The sequence below is a fragment of the Chenopodium album genome, chromosome 26, assembly GCF_948465745.1.
Source record: "Chenopodium album chromosome 26, dcCheAlbu1.1, whole genome shotgun sequence".
In the NCBI taxonomy this organism is placed as follows: Eukaryota; Viridiplantae; Streptophyta; class Magnoliopsida; order Caryophyllales; family Amaranthaceae; genus Chenopodium; species Chenopodium album.
Genome location: NC_137859.1, coordinates 33092086 through 33113938, shown reverse-complemented (window position 1 = coordinate 33113938; position 21853 = coordinate 33092086). Strand labels below are relative to the sequence as shown.

Sequence of the window (21853 nt, the reverse complement as noted above, 5' to 3'; positions counted from 1 at the left end):
AGGATAGCTTATAAAGGAAAAATATGACATAATCTTTGCTTTTTGGAGGGAAAAAATTAAATGAGATAGTGACACGTAAGCAGTGATGACATCAGCGGTTGTTATAGGGATAGGTTTTTTAAAAAATATATAGGATATCCATGAAAAAATTTGTTGCAAGTAATGTGTATCGGCCAAATGTAGTAATTGTTGCGAGTAATATATATATATATATATATATATATATATATATATATATATATATATATATATATATAGCAAGGTGCATCGCTCGAGTACTAACCTAGTTTAAGATAAGCAAAGAATAAATGAATTCAAGATTTTACAATTCCCAGTTCGGAGAAGCGGACGTTAGTACTTAGTAGTATTTGAGTTGGTGTTGAATGGCCGGCAATAACACCGTCGACGGAGAGCATGAGTGGGTGGTTTTGGAATGCAGAGACCCCATTCTCTCCGACCATTCATCGGAAATCTTCATTTCTACGGCAGATATTTCTTCCTGGAATTTGCCTTTTATTCTCACTCATCAAATTCTCAAAGTCAAGATCAATCGTACTAGGTAACTCAATTACTTCTCCAAATTTTTTTTTTTTAATTTTTTATATTAAATTTCAACTATAATCACGCTTTCTTTGCTAATTTTTATTTCATTTATTTCAGATTAATTCAACATTCTTCTTATTTCCAGAGCTTACTTTGTGGAAGTTTTAGGTAATCAAGGTTTTATTTTATTTTTTTAAAAATTTGCTTGTATTTCAGTAACTTGCTTTTTTTTTTTTTTCCTCTTTAATTATTCACAGCTTAAGCTTTTTAGAAGGTTGAATTATTTGTTTGTTTGATCGTTTTATTTATAATCGAGTTTTAGAAAGCTAATTAAACTAATGAATTCACTCTTTGTTAAGGAGTTTGAAGTAATTATTTATATAATGTGTTAAGTAGTTGTTATATTATTAGTTCAAATTACACTATTAATGTGACTATCACTTTTTTTTTATCGAACGGGAGCGTGACTATTACTTTGTGGAGGTTTGAGGCATCCTAATTTTCCCTGAAATTATACTTTTACGGTGTGTTTGGATAGAAGGAAATGGAAGGAAAAGAAGGGGAGGGGAATGGAGAGATGTGATATCTTTCATTTGGATAACAAATGAGGAAGTAAGGGAATTGGAGGGAGAGAAATAGAGGGATTAAATTGTTGGAAATTGATCCCTCCAACAATGGAGAGACTTGGAAGGAAAACTCACCATTCTTCTCTCCCCTCCTCTTCTCCTCCCTCCCCTTCTTTTTCTTCCTCTAATGTTATCCAAACACACCGTTAGTAAAATATCGACGGAGGATATTTTCAATTTGAACTCACTGTGATTGTTCAATTTTGGTTAATGATGAGCAAGCCTATAGCCAAAACATCCATAATCTTTGTTTTATATGTTCCGAGTTTTTTTTATTTTTAATTTGAACTCACTGAGTCACTGCTAGTTCGTATAGCACTCTGCTGGAGCAGGCTCCTAGTGCTAGCTTCCTTGAACGGTTTTTATGGATGTCAAAAAATGTATCTAGGGGTGAGCTGGTGATTTTTGCAGCCTTGGCATGGGCCTCATGGCATTGCAGAAACTTGAAAATTTTTGAGCAGGGGTCCTTCAATGCCGTGGAGGTTGCAAAAGGGTGGGTGAATTTGGTTCGTGAAAGCAACGAATATGCGGGGAAGGTTACGTGCAGGGCTGGTGTGGTTGGCAGCACTATTGTGAGCTCGTGGAGTTGCCCGGGACAGGGGAATGTAAAAGTGAATTGTGATGCTCATCTTGGGGCGAGAACAGGGCTTGGAGTGGTGATACGAGACGAGCAGGGGTCTGTCATAGCAGCTGCTGTCCGCCATGAACCTGCTGGTTGGGGGGTGGAATTAGCAGAAGCTGCAGCATGCTATTTTGGCTTGGTAATTGCAAGGAGGTTGGGCTTTGTTAAGGTGCAACTTGAATCTGATTCGATTAATGTGGTGAGGGCAGTTACAAGCAGATCAGTGGGCTTCTCTCCTGTTTACATGATTTATGAGGATATTATTAGATTGTCTTCCTATTTTAGTTTATTTTCTTTCTCTCATGTTAAGCGCGTGGGTAATACTCTAGCACATAGTGTAGCAAGATGGGATGCTAGAGGTTGTAATGAGGTTGTCTCTCTCGGTCCTTTTCCCCAAAGCCTAACAACTTTGGCGGAAATTGATCTCATTTAATGAATTCGCTGCGTGGTTTCAATATATATAAATATATATATACATATATATATATATATATATATATATATATGTATATATATATATATATATATATATATATATATATATATATATATATATATATATATATATATATATATATATATATATATATATACATATATATATATATATATATATATATATATGTATATATATATATATATATATATATATATATATATACATATATATATATATATATATATATATATATATATATATATATATATATGTATATATATATATATATATATACATATATATATATATATATATATACATATATATATATATATATATATATATATATATATATACATATATATATATATATATATATATACATATATATATATATATATATATATATAATAAGTTAACAAGGAATGGTAGAAATGTCAGTGTTATAGAATTTTACCGAATAAAATCTTGTTAGGCAAATATATTGTATATTCTTAATATTTTAAAACCAATTTGATACTGCAAACATATTGTATATTCTTAATTGTTTTCTGATTCTTTGATTTGATCATCACGATTTTGTTTGACTTGCAGTGAATCATCCATGCTTTGCATTTCTATCCACTGGAACTGTGATACATTTCTACATATATTGAGGTTTATTCATGGATGCCACACAGAAGTCACAATTTCTACTTTTCTTCCAATTTGTCATGTAAGCGTTTTTAATCCTGGAAAAGAGTAAAACGCAAAATTTTAGTGCTATTATTTAAAATATACAAATTCACCTAGGCATATCCAATGGATATTGCATGTCAATTCATTGCATAATAATTCAGTTTCTCGCATATACCAAGATACAAATCATGCAATTGCCCCTTTCATTTTTGAGCAGCACATTTGATCATTACAAAACCAATATTATGGTCATATAACTTGTAGTTGTAGTCTTGTACGTTATTTATTTATTATTGATAGAGGATATTAATGTTTAGTAGCTATCCTCTATATTTCTTGTGAAATAACACCTTATGCCCTTCACTGCCATGAAAATAAAATGTGGATAAAAGAAAGCGGTTGAGCCTCTTTGCTTGTATGTATTTGTTCAGCTATCCGCAGTCCTATATTTACAGAATTGGGTAACAGTTGTGGTGTCATGTAAGGAACTATCGACACTAGCTCATTGACATTGCAGTGCTTGACAAACAATAGCTATTACAAGTAATACCTCCAGATGTTGTATACTTGTATGCAGTAATATTGTCAACCTCGCTTTTGCAATGCCTTTCTGTTTTCTTCCCTGTCATGTGGCAGGCTGCACTTTACTTTGGATTGGAAAGGCTTGTTTCAGAGTGTAGAGATTGGTTTTCTGATATTTTAGTGACGGAAGGGCTTTCTTCTCAAGTAAAGTTGGATGATTTAATTCATTTTTGGGAATTTGGTTTGGAACATGGTAAAACGTTCTCTTTATACTTCTGTATTTTTATAGCTTTATTTATTTATTTATTTTTATCATTATTTTTTTTGGCATCGAGCTTGATGTTAAGGTAAACATTTTATATTGCAGCTATCGATTGGATTTTGGGACTATGTATAAGCTTTGTTGCTAGGAATTTTGTATGTATCTAAATTTAAACTTATTTATTTAATATTTTTATTGAGTAGCCCGTGTCATTTGCTATTCCGTTTGCTTATAAGTATATGGTCATACGATGGTCTGTATATGCTTTCCTCAGTCATCAGTGCTTCAGTTCTGAACTTGGCTATGTTTATTGTTATTTACATGATAATTGAATTTGGTATAGTAGTTTCAATCTAAGATTGCTCCTTAAATAAGCTTGTTCAGTGAACAGCCACCACACAAGGAAGGTTTCCTTAGCTTTGTGTCTATTGTCTATGCTAATTGTTCTTAACTTTGGTCATCTACATTCCTTCAGTAAAAGTAGTATGCTTGATTAATATGATACATTCTTTATTTCAGATGTGGGCTTGCTCCTGTGACACATTTGTAGACCTTTCATATGGTTTCCTTGTTACATGTGTAAAGCATCCTAATTTGACAGTAGACAGGTTAGTTCGATTTGTCGTTGTGCCCATTATTGATAGTACCTTAGAAATAACCTTAATGATTACAATTGACAGTGAAAGGCATCTCTGTGAAGCATTATTAGCATGGCTTCATGCTAACATGGAACCACTTGGACGAACCGGTAGTGCTGATTCTGCTGAAGCTGGTGGGAGTGACAAATCGAACCAAATGATTATGATTACCCATGCTTGGACAAGTATCCTTGATGAGGTAAGTGTGGAAAAATATACTTTTTTCTCTAACCTTAATCTTTTTTGTCTTCCCTTTTCTGTGTTTTTGGGTTTCAGCTGATTAGTTTTATGAGTTTAATGTTATCCTTTTAGTAGGTACTTGCCAACCTTTTACCCCTTTGGTTCCTTATGGGTATGTGATTTATTTTTTGTTTGTTAAAGTCACCTATCATTTGAAATATGTACTTGTATTCAATTTCTCTTTCCTTATGACATTTGATGTTTAACAACACTCCTGATAGTCTGAGTGTAGTGCAGGAAAATCTAGGTGTCATTATTTTTCAGAAATTGCAAAGCAAGGTATTGCAGCAAGTATGACTTTGTTGAACAAATTGTCCGAGGATCTGAATTTAATTGTTGTTGCCAGTGACTGGAGATGTATGAGAATTAGAATGACAAAGTATTCCAAGGTAATCTGCTAATTGGGTCCTTACATTATATATCTTGGTAATAGTTTCGGTTGGGAATTGTTTCTCCCTCCTCTCCCCCTTTGCACTTTTAAGCATCATCACTGTCTTCTTTATTTTCCTCTTTTGTTTAATAATTTTTCTTTGTTTCTTTAAAAGTTATGTAGGTTTTTGATATAATTATTTTGTATGGCTCATTGTGGTTTTGTATTATCTATTAACTATTATTAAAACAGAGTATGCTGACGTCATCACTGTCCACATGGCGCTTTTTAAATAAATTTTTTCCCGCCTAAATGCAAGAATGACGTTATATTTTTTTTTGGGTTACCATATCTAACATTTTTGAAAAATGAATATTTGAAGCTTCTACATTATAACTACAACCTATCAATTTATCCTAGGAAATTGAAACAAATTTAACTAGCACACTAATAGATGACCTCCTACATTGAAATATGTATTAGGCGACGTTAAAAAGTTACTATATCATAATTTTGATGAAAATCTAAAATTGTAAAAATTACGAATATTATTTTACAAGGTGCATAATTCTTATTTATATTCATGTATGATACCCATATTTTTTTTAAATGTACAAATTACAGTAGGTTTTATATAAACCGTGGATTGCACGGGTTCTAACCTAGTTTCTTGCTACTTGATTTATGCACTGTGTCCGTGTGTGGTTAAAATTGGTTCAGATAATTTGCTGTTATCTTAGATTCAATTATGACCATCAGTTTCAAAATCCTTCTTGTGCATTATGTAGCAAGATTGAAATTACCTTCACAAAGTTTGGCTTATAAAAGATTTCATCATGGATTGTAACATAACATCTTCATGCATATAAATAGAGACCACTAATAACATATAGGTGGAATCTATGATTTAATGTTTCTATGAAATTAGAAGCTAGTTAACAGAACTATTTCTAGGTCTGTTATTTGACTGCTGCATTTGGGTCACTTATATGTTCTGTTGAACTATATGGAAAGTGTGAACCCAATTCTGTCTACATTGAATAGCATGCATTTTCTTAAACTTTTTTTTTTTTTTTTGTGCGGCTATATTGTGGTATCCCTCTAGATAGTACTCATAGTAGTTATTGATTGTTTGACTAGATTTTTGTTTATGCAGAAACTTGATCTCTCTGGATGCCCTCAAATAACCTCCTCAGTATTACTCCTTTCCATTCTTCATCAAACAACCTCAGTGAGTCCCTTATTGTTGGAGGGTATAGGACAGAAATCAATGGATCTTGAATGTCCAAGATGGCTTTTGGGTTTGTCTACTGTGTCTTTTGAAGGAATGGTGGAAGTTGATGTTTCCAAGTGTTCTCAGCTGCATCTTGGTGCTGCAATGGAATGCTTTCGGAAGTCATTTCCATTCTTAAGGACTATGCGAATGGCTTACTTTTTGGATTTTGAAATAAAAAAGTTTTGCCAGTTAATAGAGAACTACTCCTCAGTCTGTGAAGTTGACTTGACTGTTGATGTTAGTCCACTTACATTTCCAAATGTGTCTGTTTTATATTCTGAATCTGTGAGTAAGCCTGCACTAAAAAGGTATTTTGATATGTCTCCATGTTCTGGAAGAAGTCCAACCGTATCAAATATAACAAAGCTTACTTTGGAAGGACGAAGTGATTTATCAGGTGAGAACTTCATCTTTTGTACCATGGAGTTTACATTTTCTGATGCTTCTATGCTTTAAAGAAAGAGGATGATCAAAACCATGGGAGAGTGTGGAGGGTGCATAGAGCTAGAGAAGGCAGATGTAATGAACCGACTTAGGGAGGGGTATTATGGTTAGTTTAGTATGTTACTAGTAATCAATTGTAGTACATAAGAGAAATATGCAATGAACTAAGAGATGCCAACTGTGCACATGAGACAAAATCTCAGTCTAGAATCATCTTAGGGATGGAGAATGTAAAAATATAAAAATGGAAGAGAGGTATTGGGAAGATGGGCATAAATCTGTATTAAAGGAAAACCTTACGCTATGTTTGGATGGAGGGAAATGGAGGGAAAGGAAGAGAAGAGAAATGGAGGAATGCATCCTCCTTTGTTTGGATATCTAATACAAGGAGGGAAGGGGAGGGAATTGGAAGGATCCATTTTCCTTCCACTTTTAATGAATCAAATCCCTCCATTGTTGGAGAGATTTGGAAGGAAAATAGAAGGTCTCCTTGTCCCTCCCCTCACCTCCCTTTCCCTTCCCTCTCTTTCCTTTCCCTCCCTTTCCCTTCACTATTGTTATCCAAACATAGTGTTAGAGAGTTATGGCCTCAAGCCATTGATAGAGAGTGATAGCCTAAAGCTATTAACCTATCTTTTATAGCCCTTTTGCCATATTCAAGCTTTAATCTTAATTTACTTGCATTGTCAAATCTGAAATATAAAGCCAGATAATCAGTCTATAAAGCAGAGCTAGTGAGGTAAGGGGAGGGGAAAGAGAGAATGAGTGCAAATACCAGGAAAAATGAAATGCAATGTCTTTACAACTCAGTTTTTCTTTGTTGAAGAACTTTGAAACTAGTAGCAGTTTCATAATTTGATGTTGCCAAACAAAGTCAATCAGCATGTAACAGATACTAATAATTCAATAGTTAGCTTTAGTGAAAACAACTTTATGCAAGCTTATCATCTTGAATAACATTTTTCTCCATTCATTGGAAGTATGTCATTCTGTTTTTGGGATTGATGGCTTTTAGTTTGTTTTAAGGTTGATGTTATATACTGACTTAGATTATAATTTGTTGGCAACAGATCTGGAATTCAATCGCATTGCAGAATTTTGCGTCTCTTTGAGTTTCTTGAACATTAGAGGTTGTGTATCAGTGTCAGATAGTACTATTGCAAATCTCATACTCAGATGCAGGAAACTGCATTCAATTATAGCTACAGATACTGCATTTGGGAGAAATTCTGCTTCTGCTCTTTGCTCCAGAGATCTGGATAGTGGGTTTTCTAAGCTGGAGATGGATAATAAACATGTAGAACTACCTGACTTTTATCTACAAGTGCTGCATATAGGTGGCTGTACAGGTGAGTAAAATTCTTTCTCAATTTTTCAAATGCTTCTGTATGGCTTACTGTGGAAAACAAATACTACCTCCTTTTTTATTAGTTGACACACTTTGGCTTTAGTACTATTCACACACTTCCCTTTGACCATGTTTTGTGATTTATACGTAATAAAAAAATAGTCATGTGGGATCTTGTTCGAATCGTCGTGATATATAATTTCAAAATATCAACTTTTTATAGTTTTTGTTTATTGTAAATTAAAGATATTAACGGCTGTATTTGTGCATTGGAAAACGTGACAAAAGAAATATGTCTACTAACAAGAATTGGAGGAAGTATATATTTTGGCCTTTGGGTACCCAAGGGTAGCAAAAACTTCCACTTTGGTGACCTTTATTTTTCATGTTATCATCTTGGGTGCCCAAAGATGACTTGGTTGGAAGGAGTGAGGAAGGATATGAAGTGCATGGATTTACGTGAGGATGAAGTTTTGGATCGTAAGGGATGGAGGAGAAAGATTTATGTTGATGACTACACGGAATAATCAAATTTGGTTCATGTTAGCCGACCCCACTTTTGGGATTAAGGCTTTGATTGATTGATTGATTGATTGATCATCTTGGGTGCCCAAGTCCAATTTTATCATCTTGATTACCTAGCCCAAAATTCAACTTTAGTGACAATGACCTTAATTTAGTCAACCTTCTGTGGCTCCATATATATTGAGAGTTGGACATGATTATCAGTTTATCACAGTAAACGATTCTATTGAGAGTCTTTGTGTAGATACAGGGTATATTGTGATGTGTTTTGTTTGTGTGAGATCTACTGATCTTTATATATTTTCTATCAACATGCTCCTATTTGAAATTGCAAAGTAATTGAACTCTAGATTTTGCTGAGAGAGAATTTGATGGGCAACTTAGTCATGAAACAAATTAAGGTTCATCTGGGTTTCAGATAATATCTAATGGTGTTCTAGCCTACTGTTATACATTAGATGCTGTTACATGATTCAAGTAGCTGCAACACACTACAGTCCCAAAGCACAGCAAACTCACACAAAAGCAAGAAAAGAGATAACAAGGAAGGCAAGTTGATTGTTTGATAAATAAAAGTTTAAGAGAATACAAGTTACCATTAATAGGGGTTCCAAATACAAACTTTCTGAATGCTTTCTCTTTCCTACTCTCTTACTATTTAAATGACTTGGCTAAGGCTGTACACTATATTACTAAATTTACTACATAACTACTACATCTTGTCTTCTTCCCTAAAAGCCAAAGTGGCAGTTAATGTGCCAAACACAGCAGTTGCAGCTTTAGGATGGTGCTGCCCTATGTTGTGGAGTAGTGGTATCTCCCTTAAGTTGTTGTCCCTTGCTTCCCCTGCCTTGTGCCCTGCTGTAAGTGTAGAGTATGGGTGGTGTAGCTTGGTTCATTGCAGTAGCACTGAATCAATGATGGTTTGGCATCTCCTATGGGCTGTTACATATGATGGTGACCATTACATTCCTTTTTTTTTTTTTTTTGAAGCCTTTACTTAATAAGTGCACATTTCAAGAACACTAATGGGCCTGTTTGCTAGGCAATCATAAACAGTGGTACTAATTATAAAGTTATACTTAGTAGTTCGTATATCACTCACATGACCCCCTGTACAAAAAAATTAAAAATATACATTTCTTACAAGTGCAGAGGCAATACCATAGAAATTTTCTTGAGACGTCTCATACAATTGTCAATTCTTCATGTATCATCACCTACCTTATGGACTTTATTAGTTTGCACAGCTTCATCATTTTTTAATAGGGATCCTTTTAAAACTGCCATGATGTTATAATTTATGTTTTATCTGCTCTGAGAAGGATGGTTTTTGGTTGTAGCTTCTTACATCCCAAATTTTTACGAAGATTCATTGCAGGTGTTAGTGAAGCATCCCTTTGCGAAATATTGTCTAGGGGACGGATGCTCAAAAGCCTTTGCTTGAGGAATACATTCCTGGTGGACCACGCACTGTTTAGATTTCCTGGATCCTCATTGGAGATTCTTGATGTTTCTAACACCATGGTTAGTCTGCAATTCCGAAGTTGATATTCATTTCTGTCATGAGAATTGGTAGTTCTTTCGTTTAAAGTTTTTTTTTTTCTCTCTCTCTCTCTCTGAACTCATGCCACCCTAATACTAGCTGCATTAAATTACCTGTAAGGCTGTAATTGGAAATCTGCAGGCGGAAACTAATACCTGTGCTCTCATTCATTAAATTCTAGATTCAGCAACTTATTCTAATGGAACTAGCACACTCTAATGGAAAAATACATTGATCTGGATCTAATGGATTTTTCTGATTGAGTATTTTAAAGGGGTTTGTATGTCAGTGGTAGGGCAGGTGCTAAAATCTGTGTTTGATTCTACTAAGAGGAAAATTAAAAGAAAACAGAAATTTGACTACCTTTATTGAGGACTATACTTTATTTTGCTTAAAGGACCAAAAGATAATGTCTTAATTATAAGTTTGAATGAATCATAGTTATATGATCCTATTAACTTCAGAACTTGTATTTATTTATTGAATCACGAGAGTGATACCATGAACAAAAAGATGTTGCTTTTGGTTTCTGTAGCACATGTGATGCATTCTTAATTCCCAAAATGATTTTTCTAGTGTTTTTATTTCCTTGCTGAAAAAAAAAAACTTAATTTTTATTGTATGCATCTCCATAATATCTTTTGGTGTTCTCTTCTAGATTTCAAGAGATGCTTTGTCGCATATGCTTAACAAAAATCCGGGCCTCAGATGTTTGGAAGCAAAGGGATGCAAGAACTTATGTCCAAATCAAATCAAGAATGACGCAAGCTCATTATCCTTTTCTCAACATGGTAAATTGTTTAGTGTGCTGGGGCAAGAATGCAAGTTGGAGGAGCTTTCAGTTGGATGGGGATTTTCTTTTTTCTCTCTCAATTCTACAGGATCTGGGTTAAGATCTTTAAAAGCTGTAAATGTGGGTTTAGGTGGATCATTAGGTCCGGAAGGGTTGACTCTGCTGTGTGCTCTATGTCCGCTGTTAGAATCTGTCACCATTTTATTTCAGGTATGATGTATCATCAACTACTAATGTGTCAAATGCCTATGACTATTATTCGACTTTGCCACTCGTTTAGATTTTACTGTGAAGTGAACATGTCCCCTTGTTATACTAGTGGTTGGAGTGTGGTGTCTTGGTGTTTTGGTGCTAGTGGTGGTTAGGAGGGGGGGGGGGGGTGGAATTGTAGACTTTGGAGGTTACATGGAGACATGTTGATCATTATGGTGTCAATTAGCAAAGGGGTTGTAACAACATTATCTCAGACGCTATCACCCTTCAATTTTTGTTGTTATTGTAAGTGTCCTGTATCATTTTTTCTTGTTGTATGCCTTGCGCATAGAGGTAACTTATTCTTGCTTCTGGCCATATAGAAAATTGTTAGCAAGGAAGTAGGGTCCTTCAGTTCCATTTCATATATGTGAATTTTTGTATTGTCGATGCTTTTAAATTTTATCCTTTGATGTTAATTATGTATGACTTACCTTTATGTATGTACTTTTGTGTAAAGATCCAATACTTTGTACAAAAAATATGGATTAATAGATCATCTCAAGTTATAATACCATTCTGCATAAACATGCTCACAAGTGCTCCTATATAGGGAAGTTTGGATTCAATATTCATCCACCTTTACCTTTTAAATTCAAAATACAACTGATTGAGCCTGTCTTTTGCAGGTGATATCTGATACTAGCATCATAAATATGCTGGGAACGCTGAGGAACCTACAGGCTTTGTCCATCTGCTATTGTATTGGAGATGTATCTCCATTGTGTTTGAATCATAGCGTTCCAAATTTAAGAAAATTGAAACTGGAGAGGGTGACACCCTGGATGACCAATGATGACTTGGCATTGCTGGTACAGAATTGTGCAAATTTGGTTGAACTTTCATTGGTAGGGTGCATGTATCTTGGTGTAGGTCAGTATGCAACTTTGACAGAATCACAAAGTACTTTAATTTATTATATTTTTCTGCTTGTTATAGGGGAGGGGGTAGAATCTTGGCTGTTTTCTGTCTGCAATATACTACGCTATTCTGAGAGGGCCATCTGGCCATCACAAAATATTTTTGTCGTTTGCGTGGCTGCTATGGAAGTTGAAGACTTGAAGTCTTTTTATGAAGTTGAACAAACTATATAAAGTTTCAAATCTGCCTTAATAATTTATTTTTCTTGTAGATTCTCAACAGATCATTTCATCTGGTTGGCCAGGCTTGATTTCTCTTCATCTGGAGGTACTTTCGTACTGTTATGAAAATTTATGTTTCTATAATTCTCTTTTTGAACAAATACTACAATTTTATATCTGAATATGCCACTTAATCAAGGTAATAATGGAACCACCCTTTCCACAGTTACATAAATGATTTCTATGATATGTATTAGAAATTTAGATGAATTGTAGACTGTAGGCATGCCCCTTTCTGCAATCTCGGCAGGAATTTTTTTCTAAAATCTATTCCAAGGTTTATGTGCCTATAAATGGGAGGTGCCATGATGCTAGTATGGATATATTGTGATGATTTATGGCTCAATGGGTGATCAGTTGGTCAATAGAAAGGCAAATGCAATAAGTTGACAAAGATGAGAAACACTCTAAAATGTCCTATGTGAAGCATGGCTTGAAATTAAGGTTTTGGTCTGGATCCTAAGGACATTCATGGTGTTGCGGGACCGGAAATGACGCATGGATCATATACCATGTCCTGTTTATGTGATATGAATTTGATTTCGAAGTATTTATAAGATTTTATACTCCCTCCGTCCCCTATTGATGGTCACTTTTGCTAAAAAAATCACGGGAATTAAGGAGAAATAAAGAAAGTACATTGAAAAAGTAAATTTACATTGGGTATGCAAAAAAGTAGAGAGAGAAAGTAATTAGAGTACATGGGAAAGTAATATTTACATGGGAAAGTTAAATTTGCACAAATATTTTTGCAAATGTTAGAGAATTTTGGTAAAAAAATAATATTAATGGTACTTGAAAAAAGCAAATGTGACTAACATTTTGAGTCACAAAAAATGGCAAAAGTGACCATCAATAGGGGACGGAGGGAGTATAATTTTTCGCTATAAGAGTTGTTAGAATAGACTTTTAGAGGCTTAGAGCTAGTATTGAGGAAGTGTGGGAAATCTTTTGGATCTTTGAATAGAAAGTATTGAGTTCAAACAAGCGATGTAACATACAATTCGGAGCGATTTGAGGTTAGTACATTTGATTTGAGGAGAACACGGATTTTTAAAACACCCCTCATTGAACCAGACAATTTTGGCTCAGTTAATTGAAAACCTTTATAATATGGCCCAACTGAAACTTTTAGTAGACTATTAGTGGCTGATCTGGCTGTTTTGTTAAATTTTTTCTTTGATTTTGGTCGAGAATAGTGTCATTGTGTTTTACCCATGTCCAAGTGTCATGGATTCAACACGGGTACTTAAGGTGAAATGAAGAGTGTAAGTTACATAGCTCTTATGTACCCCATTGGAAATTCCTTTGGACATGCTTTTTTTTTTTTTTTTTTTTTGGGGGGGGGGGGGGTAGAGAGAGCAAAATATTATTGATACCTGGGGATGTTTTGATGTTATTCAGTTCCCTATTAGTGAGTGTGGGATATATGGAACCGAGTAACAGTGTCTCTGAGAAGTCAAAATAGTACTTTATTAAGGGGGTAATAAAAGTCAAACTTGAAAAAGCATAAGTAATTAGAGGTGTTGTTGTAGGAGGTATGGTGTTTACAAACGAAATAAGGTAGTTGTTCTATGAGGAAAAGAGAGATGGAGGAATTATTACCCTCATAATGAGGGTAATAGTTACACTCCCTCCCCCTAGTGTAACTATTACCCCCAAAATGAGCCTCTTTCTTCACCTCATACCTCACCATTACTACATAATTTTTCTTACAAGCACACTGTCACTATCTCCTCCTTCCCTATTTACTTTTATTTTGCTTAGTTTGACTTTTATTACCCTAGTAATACATTTCCCTAAATCCAAGCATGCCCTGGATTCCTGGAATAATGTTTTCTGACTGTTTGTCAGTTTGTGTTGTCAGCGTGTTTAGCTCTCACAGTTGTTACTTGTGCTTTATTTCATATTTTCTTCCTTCAATCCTATGATTATTATAGTGACACGTACTTCCTGTTCTTTCATTCATATTAGGACTGTGGAGCAGTGACTGCTGAAGGAACTAGTTTTCTCTTCGGTTGCAAGGCCCTGGAACACCTTCTGCTCCGCCATAATGTAAGCTTTTCCAAACCTGACATCAATTTTTTGTTTTTTTGACAAGGACCTATCATCGAAATTAAAAGTACTAAAGGATTTGTCTTTAAATGGAAAACATATTCTGTGTAAGTTTTTTTTCCCCATGGAATACAATTTGAAGGAAAAAAGTATATGCTACTAGGACTCGGGTACCCATGTCCGACACGGGTACGTGTCCAAGCATCCTACTCGGCTATTTTGTGAAAAAATTCCATGATTTTGAACTAAAAGTGAAGTGTCCGGGTGTCATACCCATGTCTGAGTGTCGAGGGTCTGACACTGGTACGTGAGGTGAAATGAAGAGTTCGAGTAACATAAGAAAAAACACAATTATAAAATAAAATTTTCCTAACCTTGCTTGCTTATAAGAAAAATTATCGAGGAAGAAGAAGACGGGAGTGAAGATAGAAGATGAATGGGAACATAGGAAAGGGATGTTAGGAGTAAGGAGGAAAATATGACATTTCTTTCTTGTAAAAAGAATATGTTTTCCACTATTGTGAAGACTTATTTTTCTTTTGAAAAATTGTTTCCCACCATTTACAAGCCAAGTAATAGAATGAGTCAAAACAAACAGAGCCTAGAAAGAGGTTACTACCTATGAGGCTATGATGGGGAAAGACTTCTTGTTTAGGCAGCTTGACACCTGCATTAAAAAAGTGGTTTATCCATAACACCTTGATTTGATTTGAAATACCCCCAATTGTTTGGTACTGCACAATAATGAAAAAGCTCATGTAAATTTGTGAGCTATAATGTCTTAGTCCATAATGACATGCATAAACTTATTGAAACCATGATTATATATAAAACTGAGAAACCGCTTTTGAGTTTTTGGTTTTTTGTTTAAAAAACAGAAAAACTAGGCAAAAAAAAGTGTAACAAATAAGCCCTAAGTTATTTGATTTTCTGGCATATCATCCCAAAACAAAGAGAAAAGTAATGCTTAGTGAGAGAAGCTTTGAGAGAATTTATGAGAATGAATATGTGTGTAATTAAGTTGCATGTGGGTGTGTATTATTGTAATGCTTATTTTTTATTTATCATCTAGTAAAAAAATTGCAATATATCTAGAAATATGAACACTTGCAAAATTTTCCTAACAACTGGTATTAGAGTTAAGTTGGTAAACATTCAATGTTCATAGATTAATCGTCACAAACTATCCAAAGAAGTCAGATTTTAAGTGGGAACAATTGTCGTAGACTAAGGAAATATTTAAGATGCAAATCAAAGACTGCTTATATCGTAATAATCTTTATGAATATCTCTAGGGAATGAATCACACAATTTGGAAACCTATAGATAGATAAGCCCTTGTTCAATTGAAATTATCGCCTAGGTTGCGCTAATGTGGGCTGACGACATGTACGGGATATGGGACAAGGATGAAAAACGGAAAATTTAAAAATTTTAGGATACAAGCACGAGAAATATTCTTATTATTATCCATAACATCTAATGCTACATTGCATGCAAAAACATCATCTATGTCGATTTGATTTCGGCTCCATGTAATTCCATACATGATTTATTATAAGCCTAATTTTAACTTCGCAATCAAAAGTTATGTTCTAAATTAGGCCAATTTTCTCACACATTCTAAAACTAGAATCATATGTTCTAAATTATTACTTATGCAAATATTCTAAATTTCTACTTATATGTTTGAAAAATTCAATCATGTGTTTTAAATTTTAATCATATGCTCTAAATTTAGAATCATATTTTTAAATTTTTACTCACATCTTCTAAATTTTAGACCAGTTCTCATATAAGTATGAGTTCTCACATATGGACCTATTTTCACATGATTTTCCTAATAATTATGGGGTCGCCTAATATGAATCGTCATAAACAACCGACCAATAAGGAACAAGAGCATAACAAGATAATCGATTGAATAAAAGTTTAAAAAACTAGAGGTAAGTAAAGTAAGAAGAAGAAAGAGTACACAAAAAAAAAATTTAAGAGAGGTTTAAAAGAGTGGTAAGGGGATTAATTGGAGAGGAGTAAAATTTGAGTAAAAAACATAAAGATTAGATAAAACTTTAGTTTAGAAAAGGGAAAGAAGGAAATTGGATAAGAATTCCCTTTAATATGTACTCCCTCCGTTTTTAAATACTTGCTCCATTTCTCCATGCGCGGAGTTTTAGGAGAAATTGAAGAAAGTAATAAAATGTAGAGGTAGTGGGGTTGGTGGAAGAATAAAAAATTGTAAAAAATCAAAAGTAGTGGAGAGAATTGAAGGTGAGAGAATATGGAATTAATATTGTTGGGTCCACTTGGTGAAAGAAATTAATTAAATATTGTAAAAGCTTTCCAAATAAGGAAATGGAGCAAGTATTTAAAAACGGCCGGAAAAGGAAAGTGGAGCAAGTACTTAAAAACGGAGGGAGTAGTATTGTTTGGTAACCCAACAAACTTTCCTTCTCCCACCCTTGCTACACCATACTCCACACTCATTTCACGGTGCCATCACCGCCGCCGTAGGCCCCCAATACCGCTATTAGCCTCTGCTCTTCCCTGAATTTTAGAGTTAGGGATGGCAACGGGTCGGATCTGGACCGGATCCGACTGGATCCATATCCAGATCCGTTTTTGCACCCTGGATCCAGATCCGATCCGGATCCGTCGGGTATGGAGAAGGAGGATCCATATCCATATCCGTTGGATCCTACGGATCCGGGTCCAAAACGGGTTCAAAACGGATCCTGCACAATTTACCTTTTTTTTAGCAAAAAATGTAGTTTTCAATTAAAACAATGGTTTAACTGTCAATTTTCAAACCTCCCTCAATTGTTTTGTTCAATATTTGAATCCAAGTTCTACAACTACTCCAATAATACAAGACAACTTATAAAAATCTCAACAATACATTAATACATGTCTTATGAATAACAATACAAACTAGTACAACTATATAAGAAAGATGAGTATTCAGGTCCATCTCCCAAGAAGTCTTTGGACTAACTACCAAGAGGGCTAATGGTACTTCCTCATCATTTTGTACCTCAACAAACCCCTCCTCCGAATCCCCTTCCTCATCATTTGCATTTGACACCGCCACAAATGGTACTTCATTACTATCTTTAAAATTTGATTGTTCATCCATAAGGCTGAAATATTACAAAGAATAATAATTTCAACAACTTTTTAAAGCAAGCTCATGTACACTAATACACGACATAACCAGATTACCAACACAAGATAACCAAAATTTACAATAAATAAATGACAAAATGAAAATATAAACATGCAACAGAAAGTAAAATTCTAAAAACTAAAATTAATTAAAACAATTGCTGCTAGAATAGTTGCAGGAGAATTAGCTAAAACTACAACATGAAAATTAATTAAACTCAACATAATTAAAATTCTAAAAACTAAAACATTATACAGAAAGTAACAAAACATCTGTACATCACTCATTAGATCCACATCCACTCATTATACTAGCAATTATTAAGCATTTACATGAAAAAAATTGCTTTAATAAAACCAAGCATTTACAGAAAGTAACGAATTTGAAGATTAATTAAATACTTACCAGAATTCACGATATGCTGGAGTGTGCTTGCGGTCGTCGGAGAGGATGAGGTGGACTGCTAGAGTGATGTTGCGGTCGCCGGACTGGTGGAGTTTACTTGCGGTCGCCGGAAAAGATATGGGAGTGCAGGTTGGTGCCGTTTGGGAGAGAGGAGAGAGAGTCAGAGAGTGTGTGAGAATGTGAGATTTAGGGTTTGGTAGAGTTAGAGGTAGAGTATCTCATATTCTAATGTGGGCTGGGCTTGTATATTAAAATTATTAAAAATATATTTTTTAAAAAAAAATGGGTAAACGGATACGGATACGGGTATTTGAGTAAGACCCGTATCCAGATCCGTTTTTTAGGACAGGATCCGTATCCGACCCGGATCCGTCGGGTCCAATTTTACAAGATCCATATCCGTGAAAACGGATATGGATCCACGGATCCGGGTCGGATACGGATCTATTGCCATCCCTATTTAGAGTTTACCTGAATTATTATGTGTGGGTTTGGGTGGGATTTCAAGATTGTAGTGTTATTTTTTTACGAGTGGATGGGGCTTAATGTTGGTGGACTATGGTTTTGGGAAGTGGGGGTTATGTATGGGTGGGTGGTAATGGTTTCAAGGTAGGCAGATGTGATTTCTATTGGGTAGAGGTGGCGGTGTTGGGGTGGTGCCGGTGAGGTGATTTTGGGTGGAATTTCGGGTTGGGCGGTGATGTTGGTACATTAATGAAACAATGAAAGGGAATGGAAAACCATGTGGGGGGTAGGGAATTAAAGTAGAGGAGTTTGGTAGTCGTGTAAAGGAATGATTAATAAGTCATAACAAACGACGACAAAGGAAATAAGTCTTGTTCATCCCTTTTTCATTTTTAACTATCCCATACCAACGCCCCTTTGAAACTTTTATAGATTGTTTAAAACGGATGAAAGTGTTAAGAACTTTAAACAAATGTAATATGAGGAATAATTTAGAAGATTCCCTCAAATTATGAATTATTGCTGAGATTTTAAACAGGAACATATAAAAAAAATCAGAAGGGTTGCATATAATTTTGAGAACATATTATCCCTCCCCCCCCCCCCCCCCCCCCACCCCCCTTCCCACCCATGCGCGTGCTCTCGGACTGTCCCTTTTTCTGTCATGTGCTCTTATTGATCTTCATCTTTGCCATGTTATGGGATGGAGTTAGCAGGGAGAATGGGACATTTTACAATCACATTTTGTTCATCAAGTATTTAGTATATGCTCTGAGAGACTTGTTGAAGTAATATATGGTGGATGTTTAACTATGAAATGCTGGTTGCAGGGTCCTGGAATCAAGAAAAGCTTTATACTTGATGCTGCTTCGAGAGTAAGTTTATTCCTATAGTTTTGCCACCTTGGAGCCATAAAATGCTTCTCAAAATTTTTCTTTGCTGTAATACTAAAACATCCTTCTAAAGGAATTTTATGTTAAACTAGAATTAATATGAAATCCTTTTTCTTGATTGTAACAGCTGCCGATGCTTCGAAGTATTTCATTAGATTGGTGTGATGCAGGTGAAGGTGACTTTGATCTGCCACATGTGAGTGGCAAGCCCAATATAACTTGCTTTATAATTAATCTCAGTGTTTAACATAAGATATTTGGTACTCTGATCCTGCCTGGTTTAATTAGATTAGTTGACAAGCATTTCATGTCCCTCTTTTATGACTAGCTGAACATTTTTTAATTTGTGATTTATAATGTTAGTATATTATGCTGTTGTGTGAGATCTTTGGATGCACATGGATCGCTATCAGTTGCTTTACTACTGCATAAATCTGGCCAAATGCATGACTTCTTGTTTGAACCATGGATTTTTTATGATGCCCTCCAAAATGCTTCAATATTTGATAGGCCGCCACTTGTCTTAGAAACAGGTTTTCAAAAGCAGGGGTGGGCGGTGTGAGATAACTGCACCCTCTCTCGAATTTGCGTAACCAGGCCAGTAAATCTATTAGACCCTTTGGCTTCACTGGTAGTTTTCCTTGATCTAATGATCTGTATAAAATTATAAATGGATTCATTCCTCACACAAGTTAATTTGTGAAGTAATTTAGAATCTACTGCTTACTAATTCCATTAAAAGTGGTCTATATTTACATATACTGGCCAATTATGTCTTAGCTTTATTTTTCGATGTTTTAATGCAGTATAACGTTACTGGGAATCGCTTTTTCCCCTTACTAAATCTGAAGGGATTTCATATTTTCATGTGCTCATTATTTTGTTGTTGTAGTTTGCTGACAAGTACTCACTTAGCAATGTGAAAATTTCAAGATGCAAGCTGCGAAAATGCACGTTAGACTTCCATCACGTAGAGGCTCAGAAGCGGCCTGTGCACAAGGAAACCCTAGTACTTGTGTGGAACAGCACCAGCCTCCAGAGGACAGTCGTGAAAGAAAGAATCACATAAACTACACTGTCAAATGATTTTCTTAGTCAGTTTGGTTGATGAGTAAACCAAAAAAAAAAAGCTTCATGCTTGAGTTACCAAGATTTGCTATGGCTGCTGATGAAAGCCTTGCATAACGCAAGAATCAATGCAGCGGCAGAGCTGCTTATGATTCCACTGAGCTTTATCTCTTTGATCTTATTGAGAGTTACACAGAATGTACTTTAGGTGGTTATTCGTTGGATGCATGAAGGCAGAAGAAAGAAATAATCCTCAACATGCTTCCTATGAAACTTATATCCTGCATCATGCTCCATTACCTTGATAGAATGCCATCTTCTTAACAAAATGTAGAATCCATGAATGAAAGCTTGTGTTTCTTTTGATTAAAGTTACGGGATTTAATTCAACACCAAGTCTGGTAGCCGCAGTAAATCAATTCAATTGCAGAATAATTTTCTGCTGTGGTAATATTGTATTGAAACAAATTTGCCTACAGTTATGTAATGCAATTATGTAATACATAGTATATGCCGCCTTTTAGTTGTTGAGACTTTATTCTAATCATCCGTGCAGAACTATACTGTGTTATAACGCAGAGGAGGACGAATTAGAAGTCATTTCATTTACTTTTCTCATACAAGGGGTATGTGCACCGGATACGAGAGAAGAGATTTAACTGGGAACAAAACTCGTTACACACTAGAAGATATATGGAAACTAGGTTTTTTTTTGTTCAATAGTACAATGTTTAATGTGCGTCTAGCATGAAGACCGCCCCAGTATTTCAAAATGAGAATTTTACAGGCAAAGTATTGGATTTAAGCGATGAACAATAAAAAAAAATGCATATATTAGAACTTTGTCATTTGAGAAACATAATTTGTTTCTCATACTGAGAAACTTGGAAATTCTTAGTTTTATGCACCAGAAGATATTGGGTATCTAGTTGTCATAACCAGAATTTTATATGTGTAGTATAACATACTTTAGTTTAAGTTAACAATTTTTTTTTTTTTTTTTTTTTTTTTTTTTTTTTTTTTTTTTTGGAATTTGGAAATAATTAGGCGACAAGTTTTGACTTTAAGATATTATTACATGACTTACTTTGACTTCTTTTTGATTTATACTTCCTCCGCTTTTTTATTGTTGCAACACTTTCCTAAAATGAAAATGTCATAATAGTTGCAACACACTATAAAAGGAAGTTTTTTATGGTTAAAGTTGTACTATTATCTTTAGTTAAAGCACATGCCCACTTGATTATGCTCCTTACAAGCTTTTAACCCTGTTTTAAGTGTATTATATTATGTGAGGTCCAATTTTCTTAATTAATGTGATAAAGTGTGTGTTGCAACTATAAAGAAACGGCGAAAGTACTCAAGAAAAACATCCTCATTGAAGCTATTCATGTACGTACGATCATGTTAAATTTGTCTTTATGTACGTAGTATGTTTTTTAAAATATAATTGAAGTTATCGATGTTACAAATCATGTCTTAACAAAGATGCCTAAAAACAAATTATGACTTAAACAAGATCTTAAAAACATGTC

General features: G+C 34.6%; 1 protein-coding gene across 3 annotated transcripts; it reads left to right on the top strand.

Annotated features, from left to right (window-relative positions):
* The first annotated feature begins 274 nt into the window (after positions 1–274).
* On the top strand, positions 275–20849 carry LOC145617214 (BTB/POZ domain-containing protein FBL11-like). Of its 3 annotated transcripts, none has more exons than XM_081671902.1 (19): positions 275–559; positions 661–711; positions 2825–2945; positions 3545–3683; positions 3798–3847; positions 4212–4300; positions 4373–4529; positions 4646–4682; positions 4808–4959; positions 6097–6613; positions 7731–8009; positions 9915–10060; positions 10738–11082; positions 11754–11997; positions 12257–12312; positions 14241–14321; positions 19188–19232; positions 19378–19446; positions 20143–20849. In XM_081671902.1, the coding sequence occupies exons 1-19, from the start codon at positions 384–386 to the stop codon at positions 20317–20319; spliced, it is 2931 nt and encodes a 976-aa protein (XP_081528028.1). In that variant the 5' UTR covers positions 275–383; the 3' UTR covers positions 20320–20849. The 3 variants fall into 3 exon arrangements, with proteins under 3 accessions (XP_081528028.1, XP_081528029.1, XP_081528030.1); XM_081671903.1 differs by having other exon boundaries at positions 19378–19420; positions 20143–20281; XM_081671904.1 differs by lacking the exons at positions 275–559; positions 661–711; positions 2825–2945; positions 3798–3847 and having other exon boundaries at positions 3546–3683.
* The last annotated feature ends 1004 nt before the right edge of the window (positions 20850–21853 follow it).